This window comes from Cervus canadensis, chromosome 12 (genome assembly GCF_019320065.1).
Source record: "Cervus canadensis isolate Bull #8, Minnesota chromosome 12, ASM1932006v1, whole genome shotgun sequence".
Classification (NCBI taxonomy): domain Eukaryota; kingdom Metazoa; phylum Chordata; class Mammalia; order Artiodactyla; family Cervidae; genus Cervus; species Cervus canadensis.
Genome location: NC_057397.1, coordinates 40,803,108 through 40,817,990, shown reverse-complemented (window position 1 = coordinate 40,817,990; position 14,883 = coordinate 40,803,108). Strand labels below are relative to the sequence as shown.

General features: G+C 39.3%; 1 protein-coding gene across 1 annotated transcript in view; it reads right to left on the bottom strand.

Annotated features, from left to right (window-relative positions):
- The window catches only part of STMN2 (stathmin 2), a 56,246-nt gene extending 43,485 nt beyond the window's left edge, over nucleotides 1-12,761 (bottom strand). The window contains exon 1 of the mRNA XM_043484103.1: nucleotides 12,374-12,761. Within this exon, the coding sequence (XP_043340038.1) occupies nucleotides 12,374-12,392 (19 nt within the window). The 5' untranslated portion in view covers nucleotides 12,393-12,761. The remainder of the gene's footprint in view (nucleotides 1-12,373) is intronic.
- Between the last annotated feature and the right edge of the window lie 2,122 nt (nucleotides 12,762-14,883).

Below are 14,883 nucleotides of genomic sequence, written 5' to 3'. Positions count from 1 at the left end.
CTCTTTTTAAAACCAAGTGTTCTGTTAATGGAAGAGATGTAGGTCTTTTCTCTGTACTTTCATGTTTTGGTTAGGCATTTGGAACTTTGTTTGACTTTTTAAGGTGAGAGAATATCTACATTTTCTTTACTGCTGAACTTTTCTACTCAGTGTAATATATTATGACCTCGCGAGTGTTTAAATTGTATTGATGCTTTCATATAAAGCCCATCCTTTGTCATTATTTCTTGTTTATAAGAAGGTAGGAGTATATTTTATCATCTGCATTTTATGGCCTATAAATGTGAACAATATGGGGTATTTTTATATGTATATGGTAATCATCAACAGTATCTAATTTGTAAAAGGACTATACTACACTTGTAAGTATAAACATATTTCTATTAATATACCTGCAATTATGTCATAAATATAATTCCAGGTTTATGTACCACATATTTATATGAATTGATGGTCTGGAGGCAAAACAAAATAGTGCCCCTTTAAGTCAGTAGTCAATTATGATCCCTTAAGTCTCTGTAACATCAGATGTCAGATGAATGCTAATCTTACTTATTTATCTTAATTATTTAAATAATAACATTCCACTAATATTTTACAGTGTTTTACTGATCAGTACTTGGAAAGCTACTGATTGGAAAGGTATTATTTTCACGAATGACTTGGAGAACAATACTAAACTGTACATTTCTGTATCTTTTTCCCTACCAGAGTTATCGAAGGAGTATTCTGTTTTTACTGCTTGGCTCTAGTTATTTTTGTTGTGCTTATTTACTAATGGGTGGAGAATAGGAGGGCTAAATTGGTCCAGATAAGAAATATTTGGTTATTCCTGAAAGAAAAGATCTAGCTGAAGGATGGGTGTTGAAAATGGAAGAGAGCAGGAGAGTTCCAGGTAGGGAGGAAATTGAAGAAACAGGAAAGACAGATTATGAAACAGTCAAGTGATGTCAGATTTGGATAAAATTGATGGGCTGATAAGATTTTAAGAACAAGAGACTCTGTGTGTGTGTCTGAGTGTGGAATGTGATATAATTTCCCCCAAAACTGATAGGTTAATAACCTTTTTAAGAACAAGAGACTGCTCTCCAAGAAAATTCAGTGAAGACTTCTACATTTTAATGCTTCTGGAATCAGTTTTTATTTCTGTCGAATATGATATTTTATGTTGATGAGCCTTACTAGGTAGCAAGAGGGTTAGTTTTATTGATGCTATATGTATATTTGAAGGAGGATGAGATATGAAATATAACAGGGAAACATGAGATGAGAAATAAATTCAAAAGAAATGTATTGAATTGGCCAAAAGGTTTGCTCAGGTTTTCTCTAACATCTTATGGGAAAACCTGAATGAACTTTTTGGCCAACCCAATACTTTTGATTCTGGCATTTCCTGGAATGGATTTATCTTAGAGATATATGATAGTGGCATCTGTTTCATAAATATTGTTATCAGTTCTCCCTCTACCACAAAGAATTATTGAGTAATGATCATTTCCTAAATTCCAAGTAATTCTAGTAGATTTGTTATTATATGTAAAATTTACAAAGTAAATTAATATTTTTGTTTGCTGTTTTCATCATCCATTTAAGGTGTCAGGGAAGGGGATTACTATTTGGATTGTGAAGTGAAAGTCATTTAGTCATGTCCGATTCTTTGCAACCCCGTGGACTGCAGCCTGCCAGGCTCCTCTGTCCATGGAATTCTCCAGGCAAGAATGCTGGAATGGGTAGCCATTCCCTTCTCCAGGGGATTGAACCCAGGTCTCTAGCATCGCAGGCAGATTCTTTACTGTCTGGGCGAGCCACCAGGGAAGCCTGTGGTGGATCTGGATTATGAAGTGCTTAATATTGAATTGTTTACTTAATCCTCTCAGCAACCATGTGATTTTCTAAAAGTCAAAGTATAGTTGATTTCCAAGATTGCAATAGTTTCGGGTGTACAGTATAGGGATTTAGTATTTTTTCAGATTATACTCCATTACAGGTTATAAGATAATGGCTATAATTCCTTGTGCTATACAGTATATCCTTGTTGCTTACCTATTTCATACACAGTCATTTGTATCTGTTCATCCCACACCCCTCATTTGTCCCTCCACTCTCCCCTTTCTCCTTTGGTAACCATGAGCTTGCCTTCTATGTCTGTGAGTTTGTTTCTGTTTTGCATATACACAAAAAATGTCATTTATCATTTGTATTTTTTTTAGATTCCACATATAACTGATATCATACAGTATTTGCCTTTTTCTGTCTGACAACAACCATGTAATTTAGGTGGTATTATTTTTCCCTGAGATATATTGTGTGATATAATTGGGAAAATGGCAGTAGATGATAATTCACTCAAGGATTATCAGTGAATAGATGGGGCAAGATTTAAAACTATGTCCATCTAACCCCCATATCCACTTCTGATCTGCCAGAGGTGTCTTAACAGTCTTTGGTTATATCTCTGTGCTTCCTAATTGATGGTCTTAGTGTATCATGTACTGTCTTGTAATAATATTGCAGGGTAGTATAGTAAAATTGTTAAAATGATGGACACTTCTATTTATAGTTATGTTATTATTACTGGTTATTTTTTTTTTTTGTATGTTCAGGGGTCTGTTTTCTTCAAAAGACTAAATTCTCCAAGGGTGAGGACCATGATTATTTATATTTTCACAACACCTAGCATAGGTTTCAGAATGGAGTGGGTGCTTGAATCTATTTTAATCAATGCCATTAACCATTAATAACTTTAGACTGAAGGCAAACCCACTCAATACCTGCCTTTCTTCACTTGTGCATATTTCATTACTGGACAGGAGAAAGTGCTAAACTTTATTAGCTTATTTAATCACATATTATCATAACCTATCTTATATAGATGTAATATATATGATATATATCATAGATATCATATCTAATTTAATTCTACCTAATACATATAATATTAAGATATACAATGTATATTAGATATCTACATCTTTTTTTGCAGTATAATTGACTTTATTTTATTTTTTTTATAATTGACTTTAATATTATATTACTATCAGGTGAACAACATATTGATTCAATACTTTTACACATTATAAAATTATTCCCACAGTAAGTTTAGTTACCATCTGTCATGTATAACAAAATTATTACAATATTATTGACTATATTACCTATGCTGTACATTATATCCTTGTGCCTTATTTATTTTATAACTGAAAATTTGTACTTAATGTTTCTCACTTATTTTGCCCAATCCTACACCCCCTCACCTATCTATGAATTTCTATTTTGTTTTGTAGATTTCATATATCAGTAAAATCATATACAGTTCTAATAAAGATGTGTATTTTTACTAGACCTGTGTTCTAATAAAGAGTTATGTATATAAAGGTCTAATAAAGATATGTATAATAAAGATATGTATATTATATATGCCATATATATATGTTATATATACTATTACATATATAATGCAATGTGTTCTGGCTCCATCTCTAAAATTTATCACATGTAAACTTGCTTAAGTAAATTTTTTGAGCATTTTTAAACAGAGTAACCTGTATATTATGCTCATTTCATAGGGACTATTTGCAAGTTAAAAAGGATGGAGTTTGTGAATATCTTCTGAGAACCACAAGGTCCCATACTGATAGGTCACGCTAATTCTTCTTTTGAACATTTTCAATGTTTATCTGCTTCTTTTTTTAATTCTAAAAGGAAAAAGTAGGTCAGAAGTAGAATGAACAGATGATTTTTAAAGTGACAGGAGTCTTGGGATCATGTAACCTGGACATCAAAAGATTAGAATCAACTCGTGATGTTTCACGTGTTTGAACTACTACAGTGAGAAGGATGCTAACTGACACTGCTCAGATAAAGCTGAGACTTAAATAACAATAGACATTAGTGTGTTAGGAAAAAAAAGAACCACGGAGTAGTAAAGACAAGTCTGAATGTTCTGAAGCAGGGTTCCAAGGCAGCTGCATAGCCTCCCTCCAACAGCTTGACATGATCGGTGCCCCTCCCCGTTAGTCTAGAACTGTTAAGAAGCAACATCTTGATATGATATTCTCATCTTCTCATCTCAGTTCTGAAACAGTCAGTACTTTATAGATTGAACTTTATCATGTGAGTTAGGCTTCTATTTACTAGAAAGCCCAAACTGAAAGACTCTTATTAGGCTTACTGTAATCAGTTTTGTTCAGTGGAACAAAACTGGCTCCATTATTGTTGCTGTTAAAGGGAAAAAAAATCTTCCAAGATAGGGAGTAGAATGAAAATCTAAATTTTAAAATACTTTCTTGTACAAGTATTTGTGGAACTAAGTCTAGATGAATTTCATCAATTTCTTTTTATACTGATATAGACATATAACCAAAAGATTGACAGATTCATATCACTGATGATTTATTATTATACTAAGTACTTGTGCTAACGAATGATAAACAATCTGACATCCAGAGTACAATTATTCCAGAAGAATAACTACTAAATAAGCATTCTTATAGCCACCACTTTATAATTTAAAAAATCAATTCCAGAAAGCATTACATTTAATGTACTATACAAGAACTATAACTATCTATTTTTGGTCACAAAAACAAATTTTTGGAATCTTATAATTTTTCAAAGTATTAAATATTTTAAACTGGAGGTCAACAAAATTACAAATGAGAAAAACCTTAAAATTTTGGTTATGGTTTTCTGGTATAGTGTGTGGCTTCTTTTCTTAAGTACAATTCCTCGAGAAGCTATATTTCCAGATGACTAGCAAACTGATTGCTGAGATGCATTAATTAACCTTTACATTCACATAAAAGTGTTTTGCAAGAACAAACGAACACAAATTGTTATCTTTAATCATGACTAATAAAAATGGGCTATATAAACACAGATTTTACTACTGCAAATGTCTCCTTGACTAATGACAGGACCTGATTCTTTTATTAAAAGATAATTAAAAATGTTTCACAGGGGATTCAGAATCTTCTCAATCATTCCTGCCTGCCTGTCTGCTTTTGAGATAACAGGATGGAGAAGTCTTCAAGTAATGTCTAATGGTTATACTAAATGTGGATACCATTGTTGTATCTCTCTTTTAGCTTTAGACTTATTTTATAAAACAAAATATTAAAATTATACATCTAGGGCCTATGGAGACAGCTGAGAGTCCATTTGAAATGTGTCAACCAGGATGATACTGATTAGCTTAAGCTTTTTTTTTCCAGAGAAAAAATCATTGTGTCCACATGAGAGGTCCCTGCTGGCTCTTAGCTGAGCCTTCAGAAAGCCGGGTGGTTTCATATGTTCCAGCCCCCATGGTCTCATAGCTCTCTTTCTCCAAAAGCCTGAATCGTGGCAATTACTGTAATAAGCCCCAGGTTAGCTATTATAACGAGTCATTAATTTGAAGGTGTTTCATCTTCAAGGTGCTTCTGTGCTCAGAAAGGATGAGACCATTGGGCCTGTTAAACAAAATGGCGGCATCACTGGTTCAAACCCCATGATGAGAAAACCTCTGACACGTAAGGTTACTCATTAAAGATGAAGATTCTGGAGCCAGAACACCTGGGTTCGAATTCCGGGTCTGAGTAACTACATGACCTTGGGAAAGTCATTCCTCTTCTCTGGGCCTCAGTTTCCTCATCTGTAACGGTACTGACTTTTGAGGATGCCTGGATAGTGAAATGTGTGAAGTGCATAGTGTCCAGCATGTTATATATGCTATGTAAGGATGAAATCAATAGACTAAAGTAATTTCTTATAGACACTCTGAAATTTACTTCTATGCCAGAAGAATGACTCTTGAAAACAACCAGCATCATAGGAAAACTATTGCTTGAAGGACCAAGCAGGAAGTTTTTTCGGCTCAGTCTTCAAGGGCCCCTAGTTTAGATTTTTTTGATGTCTTAATGAAGTACAACATACAGCTATCAAGACTGCTAGGATTAAATGTTTAAAACACGTATTACTTTAATAATGCTGTCTTCTTCCTTTTGAAATGTACTAGGAGTTGCAAAAATTGAAGGTTTCCTCGCTTTTGAGAGACCCTGAAATGACAGGAGGAACAAAGGAATGGATAACCTTGAGGCTTACTCCAACTTCATGGAGAAAAACAGTGTATTGTACTATATCTCTGGTCAGCTTTATTTTGAGACCATGTTTTTAATGCCCTATTTGGGAAATAGTAAAGCTATAATCTGAGATATTTCATGCATAGTATCATTTCTATGCATAGTATTTCATGCATAGTATCAGGGTAGCATTTCCAGAGATGTGGTCATGTTGGCATGGTCAGCAACCCACTGTGTAGAAGGACTGACATAGGGTATCTTTGATGATATTCCTTGATGGCACATTTCTTTACCTCTAGGTCACATTTTAGGAAGTCAGTATTGAGTAACAGAAGTCCCTTACTAGTTTACATAGGCAGATAACACACACATAATTTGTTTTCAAATATCTATCCATACTCAAAAGATTATTAATAATTTGCTAATATGGTATCCAGAAAGAAATGCTCTTAGATAATTTGGTAAATGATAAATGCAGGCTGTATTGAGAGACAATTTTAGTGCTGCTGGATTCTCTTTGTTAATTTCTTTAGTGTGTGGAGTACTGACAATGAATTAGTCAATGTGGTAAATGGGGTTACAGACTTTTGCACAACATTCCACAAGTAAAAGGTTCTGAATTGACTTTTTTTTTTCTGCATATTGTTTTGGGAATGACAGGAATGAGCATTATTGATTTGTCATCCTTCTTAACTGTACCACAAGTAACATTCCATTCTTATACACACACAGGTACATACACATGCACAAATTCTTATTTCCACATTCTCCTGAAGGTCTTCTGCTGAGTCCTGCAATCCGAATATATTTTAAAAGTCTAATTAAAAGAAAATGATGGCACAGAACACAAAACTCCCAGAGGAATAAAATCCCTAAGTGTATGAGATTGGAAGTGAAATATTTTGTAAAGATTGCCATAGACTTGAAAATGTTAGGACATAATGTCAGAGCTTACTGTGGAAGGTACACATATATCACAGTTTTATATTTCTTAAATCAATGTATTTGGTGGTTAGAATCAGCATCTTCTGGGAACTTGTTAGGAATGCAGAATATCTGGCTTCAACCAGACCTACCATATTAAAATTTGCATTTTAATGAAAGTCAGGGGTAATTCACATGCACATTAAATCTGGGAGCATAGTAATATGAACCAATTAAATATTTTATGGTTGGATTATAGTTATATGAAATATAAGAGAAAAAGAATACCCTACCAATGCAAACATTTAAAAAAATCCAATTTTGATAATCTTAAAAATTGGCTTATGCTTATCTGCTTCTTCTTATTTCATTAAAATTAACATCAATTTTCTACTAAACTAATAAAACTACTATAAGGGAGTACTCAATAATTATTGAAAGCTAACAAAACATTAGATTTAAATATTCGAGCTGAAATCACACTGGATTTATTTAAAAGAGATATCCTTTAAATGGAAAAAAAGCTGAAAAAGTAGGAAACAGAGGAACAGCCAACTGCGGGGGGTGGGGAGGGGGTTGCGGGGTGGAGTTCTCTCAGTATCACATTGTACCTGTCTGCTTTAGTCACTAACTTGCAAGATCCCTGAAGGTGGAGAGTGACATTCAAATGAATCCACAACAATGAGCACATTTCAAATAAATGAATAACTAAACAATATTTTTGTTTAATTAATTTATTTAAACATTGAAACATTCTGTACCTATAATAATCTTGATATTACTACTGACCACTGTCTACTATGTATCCACTCCCAAAATAATATAAATGACATTACAATAACAATGTAATGATACTAGAAGAGTAAAATCATCAGAGAATTAACCAGGACCTATACCTACTTCCTGAACTGAACACCTACTTTCAGATTGTTAAGATGGCTCATTTCATGTCTCCTTGAAAAAGTGCACAAACCCTTTTCATTCACTAGGTTAAGCATGGCATTAACTTATCCAATAAGCAAGTGAATGCTTTTATAATAAATAGCAAGTTTTTGAAACAGGGCTTAAATAAGCAAATCTACTTTTTTGAGAACATGATTGCCCTCTAGTGGTGTGAAAAGTTAATGCAGGCACCAAGCTTTTCCAGTTCAAAGAACCAGCAAAGCGCCTTGGTTCTAGAAACATCTGGGTCGCTGGCTAATTCTGTATTTTTTTTTTTTTTCTTTTTTTGAAAATTTCTTGTGTTTTTCATATAAGGTCACAGGTTGTGTGACAACAGAATAATGTGTGTTTGTCTAAGATCACAAGGGAAACTAGAGTGAATTGGAGTTAAATATCAGCTGCCTGGGGTGACCACACCCAAAAAAGGTAGCCCTCGGCTCTGAGACCAGCTTCCTCCAGCCTATGTGAACAATAAGCTGGTGGGAGTGGGGCTGGGGTGGGGTGGGTGTATAGTTGGCTGGAATAAAAAACACAGTTATTGATAAGTCAGGCATTTTCTTAAAAATGGTTTGGATTTATCAATGACAAAAATCCTCAATTAATTATGCCATTGACTTATCTTCCACTTCATTTCTAATTTTACAGATTTAGCTTACAAATTCTGCTTGATAGCTACAACTAGATAATCACAGAATTGAGTAATTATTTTGATCCTAAATTACAGGGAGGAAAACTATTTCACTGCATGAACCGGCTTTATGACACTGGGAGAGGACATTTCCTGAATCAGGGGAAAATGTAACCTCTTGCAGCATTTCACCACTGAAAACGAGTTATTTGATGGAAGACATAATCTGTCAAATGCTTATTCCATGATCTATCCGTTAATAATTAAAAAATATGAAAGTAAGCAAATGCATTTTGAATGTAACAATACAACTCAGCTAAAAATGTTAATGATTAAGGGCAGAGACAATTGCTCTAACAATAAAAACACTCCTTTTCTCCTTAGGATAATTTAGTACAAATCTGTAAGTCACACCACAAAAGCATGGTTAATTTTAATTAACTTTAATTTAAAAGTTGTAGATTTTAATATGCCAAACCATCCAATCTTAATTATCACTGAAAAACTTATTTTCTTTCAGGTAAGACAACCACCAGCAAATGTATTAATTTATATCATTAAACCAGCTACTTGCCTTTGGCGTCACTGGGTCAGTAATGCTTACTGCAGGCTCAGCTTACTCGCCTGGTATGAACTATACATATAAGACTAAATGATAAGCTACTGCTATTTCTCTTTCCATCTTATCCTGAAATTTTGACCAAATCCTCCTCTTTCCACTTCCAGTTATTTATGTATCCATTTAGAAGGTGTCCACTTCATTAGAGAAGATAACAGGGAGTATTATATGCAGCTAGTACAATCATGCTGAATACAATAATTGTTTAATGAATCAGGAGAAAGCATCCGCCCTGGTGATTAATTGATTATGCGTTGCAACTGGAATGATTTCAAAATCCATTATTTTAATAATGCAGAGGTTGTACTTCTTTCCCTGATTTGCTTACTCATGGCAGAAAGGGCCCTTGCATTTGTCGTATTTGGGGTGGAATTTTTATTAATGGAACGGTGGCTACCGTTTCACAACCCACGTTTCTGTGCAAAATTGAAGAGTTTTGAAAACAAAAAAGAAACAATTAAAATTCTGTGCATAATCTACGTTGAAATGTTTATAGATATGGCCTATAATACATAGGAATACAAGTGCTAATATCATAATATTTCAATTATATATGCATATTGCAGCCACAAACAATTCTCTGCGGAGAATATTCCAGCAATCTTTGGCACACAAGCCCTGCCCTTAGCAAGTACCTTCACTTATGAACATACAAAATCCCTACAGCAACCAAACATTTACTTGTTTTATAAAGTATAATTAAAGAAGAAATGCATTCTTTTCTGGGGAGGGGGGTGGGAATAGGAGGAAGAAAAGCTAGCGCAGCAAGGGTTAATCCTCATTGAGATGCGATCATTCAAACCGTTTGAACAAATATGGCACCTGAGTCATCAAACAATAATAATTTGAAATAACAGCAGTAATACTGATGATGGTGATGAGTTTGCAGAAGCCCTCCTGCAGCAGAAACCTCTCGGGGTGGGGGGGTGCAGAGCGCAGAGCCAGATCGCCCCCATCCCCCATTCTCAGACCCTTTCCCGACTTGAGGGCGAAGCACGACTGTGGGGAGCTGGGGTAGTTCAGGACACTGCGTAGAAACCGGTCTCCTGGGCTGCACCCGCAGGGGCGAGCGCCCAGCTCCGGGGAGGGGCGCGCAGGGCGCGGCGCGGGGCTCTGCAGGGCTGGCTGCGATCCACGCGCCTGCTCGCCAAGCGCGCCCCCACCCGGCCAGCCGCTGTCGGGTCTGCGTCCCAGCTGGGAAGGGTGGGGCCGAGCCCTCGCTCTGGAGCGAGGGTCTCTCGCACCAAGACCACCCAAGGGGTCTCCACCTGAACAGGGCGTGAATCGTGTGCTTCGGCTGGGGGAAGCAATCACAGGCTCCCTGGACTGTGGGAGGGCAAGAGAAGCGCCCCCCGCACTCCTGGGAAGGGGTCACCTCTGCGGCCCCGCGGCCGGCTGGGGTGGGGTCGCGCCTTTGTGTGGCCGGGCGGGGCTCGAGCCGGCCTCTCTGCAGAGACACTCGGTGGGTTGGGAGCGGCTCCGAGCCCGGACTCCGAGCAACGCCCGAAGTCTGCGCACATCGAGGGGCGTCCTGTCTGTTCTAGACGCCCGGGCTGGAAAAGAGGGCTCTAGGACTGCAGATCGCTCTAGGGCCCCCCTCCCCAAGACCCCCTTCCCCTTTGCCAAGAATCTGAGCCGGAGGTCTCCCCGGCTCCGCCTGGGAGGGTGGGGCAGGGCGGAGTGGTCCAGAGCAAACCTCTTTCGCCTCTTTTCCCTTCTCCGCATCCCGCTCCGGGGGAGGGGTGCTTCCAGCCGCCGCCCGAGCTTCAGCCCCTCCCTGCCTGTCCCCGGGGGCCACGGAGGGGCCCTGGAGGCCCAAGACCCAGGGGTTGGGGTTGGAGGCCTTGGATCCGGAACCTCGTTTGGTATCTGTCTCTTGATACCGGCTGAGCCTATGAAAATTGCGGATATTTGGCCCTGTTTGACCTACAAAACTGTTATATCACTTGGCTCAGTTAAAGACCTTGACCTCTTTTGTATCTGTATTATTATGTGTACTCATATCTAGCTTCCAAAAGGTTTCCTCCCCACCGCTCAAATGCGTGAAAGAAGAATTTATCGCGTTTAAGTCTAATCAACCCTAGGTGATGTGGTTTTGAAAAGAAAAATGTTTAACCCACTTTTCTCCTCTTCTCTCTACAAACAGAACAATGAGGCCAGGGTGGGGAGGGCGGGGGCATGGTCAGGTCTCGATCGGAAGCCGAGGCTGGGAGTCCGGAGCGCGAGGCGCGGGGCGTGGCGTCGCTGTCTACCTAGGGCTGGGCTCCAGGCTTCGCGCTGCGCTCGGCACCCGTGCCCCCCTGTAAGCCCGAGATGCTGCAGCCGGGGCGGGGGGGAGGGCGCCGGCGCGGCTCGCTCAGGGTGGGGCAGTCCGCATTGTGTGCCCCGCGCTGCAGGTGCCTTCCCCCCACCCCCCGCGGGACGGCTCGTCTTCACACAAAGAAACCCCACCCCAGCGCCTGCGAAACCGCGGTCCCTCCCTAACCGCGCGCTTCCCCGCCCCTGCAGCTGCCCGCCCGCGCCCTCTTTGCCCTCCCGACTTCCTCTCTCCATCCCCTCCCTCTCCCTAAAACAAAGGAGTGTAGGTCTCCCCGCAACCCCGCCCCGCGCCCTCGCCTCCCCACACCGCGCCCCAGGACTAGCGGTTTTTGCCACCAGACAATACCATAAAATTTGCCCGGTTCTTCACCCGCCTCCCCTCGTCTCCACCCATCTTTCAAACAGCCTAGATGGGACCACTTGGACTTTACATTTTTCTTTTTCCTTCCTCCCATCCCCTTTCCTCTTCCCTATTTTCTTACTTTCTTAATCTTTTAACTAGAGAAGAGATAAAGGACGTTACAAAGCACTTTCCAAAATGTCCCTTAACCCCATTTAAGGCATATAGTTAAGGTAGCCCCCTCCCCCAACGGCTAAGCCTTAATTTAAAATATGGAAACAGAATAAATTCACTCCCCGTGGGACGGCAACTTACCTGCTTCCACCTTAAAAAAACACACATATCCTTAACTTTAGATTTTCAAAGACCCCCTCTTTGCCCTCCCTCAAACCCCGGAGCTGCCTCCATCCTTCCCAATTCCTGTGTTACCAATAATGTCTTTTCTTCTAGAAAATATCTCCGAATGCCTTCCAAGCTCTACGAGAAAAGGTAAGAGGTGGGCTTCAGGTGGAGCCGAGGAAGAACGAGGCGCGATGCCTTACCCATTGCTGTTTTAGCCATTGTAGGGATGTGCAGATGCTGAGCGGTGGCGAAGGCGGAGGGTCCGGCTACAGCAGCGCAGAGAGCGAGAGAGAAGACTGAATAAGGCACTGAGTCTGCAGAGTGGGGCCGTGCGAGAGAAAGAGCAAGAGGCAGGAGCCCATGAATAATTATCACTCAGAAGCTCAAGCAGATTGGCTCCCAAGGTCCCCTGACATGACTCCCGCACAGTCAGAATCTCCAAGCATTAAATATTGATCGGCCAATGGTGCTGGAGTACAAAGTACCAGAATGCAGTTTGAAATGGAAATCAGTCCTTCCCAGGCAGCTCCCCCCATTTTGGGGGCCTGATAGTACAGTCCAAGTAGAGTGGAGCCTTAGCCCAGAATCCTTCTAGGAGCTAAGAACTGGGCTGCACCTACCTAGGAGCCAGGAGGCTTGACTTGATTCGCACTTGTTTCATTGCACAAATAGACACAGGAAAAAGGAAAGGGTTTCAGAGGCCTGAGAAGTCTTCACAACCTGCTGACTGTGGGAAACGTCTATTTAAACGTTGTTTTTACTTGCTCGTGTTTTCTCTTTCAGCTTTGGCCATGTCTTTGGTAGATTCTAGTCTCTCAGGGTGACCCCATGTCTGGTGTGGTGACAACTTAAAGCAGAAAGGCACGATTGTCATTTGTCTCCCAGCAGCTGAACTTAAATGTCTCTGGACTCCTGGGGATCTCTCAGCAGAGCAAGGCCTGCTGCTTTCTACTTTTGGCACCAAGAAAGGGCTGCTGGGTTGCTAGGGAGTAGGGACAAGTAGTTATCGTCTCCCTGGGGACTTTGGGAAGAAGATGAGAGTTAACGTCCTGTCCAGCGGGTAACAGGGCAGACCCAGATTGACTGGCTGACTTGAGCATTGGAGTAGCCACAGGTGGGTGGATGCTATGGTGCCCTGGAGATATAGGATTACACTGGTTGAAACCTCAGTGACCTTTCCATGGCTCTAAGGAGAACCCTTTATACTGAAAGCTTAGTGGAGTTGAAAAGTGTGATCTGGAGCAAGATTTTTTCCCTGAGATCCAGAGTCGCTGTTGATACAGGGCAGAGAAAGGTGCATCCATGTTTCAGACTGAGCAGTGTGAGGACCTCTGAGACCAGGTGCAGACAGTGATTTTTGATTATGAGCCAGATATTCATTAATTCCTTCCTACTCACTAAATGAATGCCATTCATTAATTCATTCTTTCTCACTTGACTCCCATGAATATTCATTGAGCATTTACCATGTACCAAGCTCTGAGGACACAGCAGTGAGCAAGATTTTAGGACTTGTTCACATGGACCTCATGGACCTTTTTTTTTACATTTATTGAAGTATAGTTGAATTGCAATGTTGGGCTTATTACTGTTGTGCAACAAAGAAACTCAGTTATATGTGTATATATATATACAGCTATATATGTACACACACATGTATATATATATATATATATATATATACACATTTTTTATATGATTTCCTTTATGGTTTATCACAGCATATTGAATATAGTTCCCTGTGCTATATAGTAGGACCTTGTTGTTTATCCACCTTATATATACCATTTTGCATCTGCTAATCCCAAGCCCTCTCTCCTACCCTCTCCCACCCATCTCCTCCTCAGCAACCGCCAGTCTTATTCTTTATGTCCCTGATTTTGTTTCTGTTTCATAGATAGGTTCATTGGATTCCTATCATGGTTTTTACTTTGTTTTTCTGACTGACTTCACTTAGGATGATAATCTCTCATTGCATCATGGAGTTTTTAATTATGGTTAATTTAACTCTTCTGTGACTTCACTGAAACTTCCTTAAACCTAAGTCCATCAAGGGTCTGTGGCTTTGACATTTGAAAAATAGACAAATAATCTCTAATTCTGTTGTATTTTAAAGCTAAAAGATTAGTGCATGGTTGAAATCAGATACACGTACAAAACTTTGGCAAGTTTTAAATTTTATAGAAACGGTTAGAATTTTTCTCATAAGCTATCTTATGAGATAAGTTTTTAGCAGCTTTCTGTCAAACCACCTTTCAATTTCTTTCTAGCCTCATGAATAATATGCAGTTTTGAATGCATAACACCATTTCAAACTAATAGGGTACTCTCCTTGGTGCTGAAATAAATTTCTTCCTCTCCTATTGTAAGACATTTTTAACTCTATGGATATCTTGCTGAATGATAGAAAGCTACAGGAGCACGTGCAGTTCTGACCTGCTGAATCATAAGGAAAATAAAAGATAGAGTAGAGATCAATAAAATCATTTCTTGAACAGGAAGATTAGAAGTTATTCTTCCTGTCACTGTACAGGTCTGTGACTATGACACAGCAAGAGAGCAATATGGAAGTTGGCAGTGTCTGGAAATAAATAACCTTTTTCTCCTTCTTTATAGTCATCTCCTGTTTTAAATGTGAGAGCTGATTCCTTCTCAGCAAAGTAGTTACTAGTCATGAGATAAGGGATTTCAGTAGCTCTGCATGATTAAT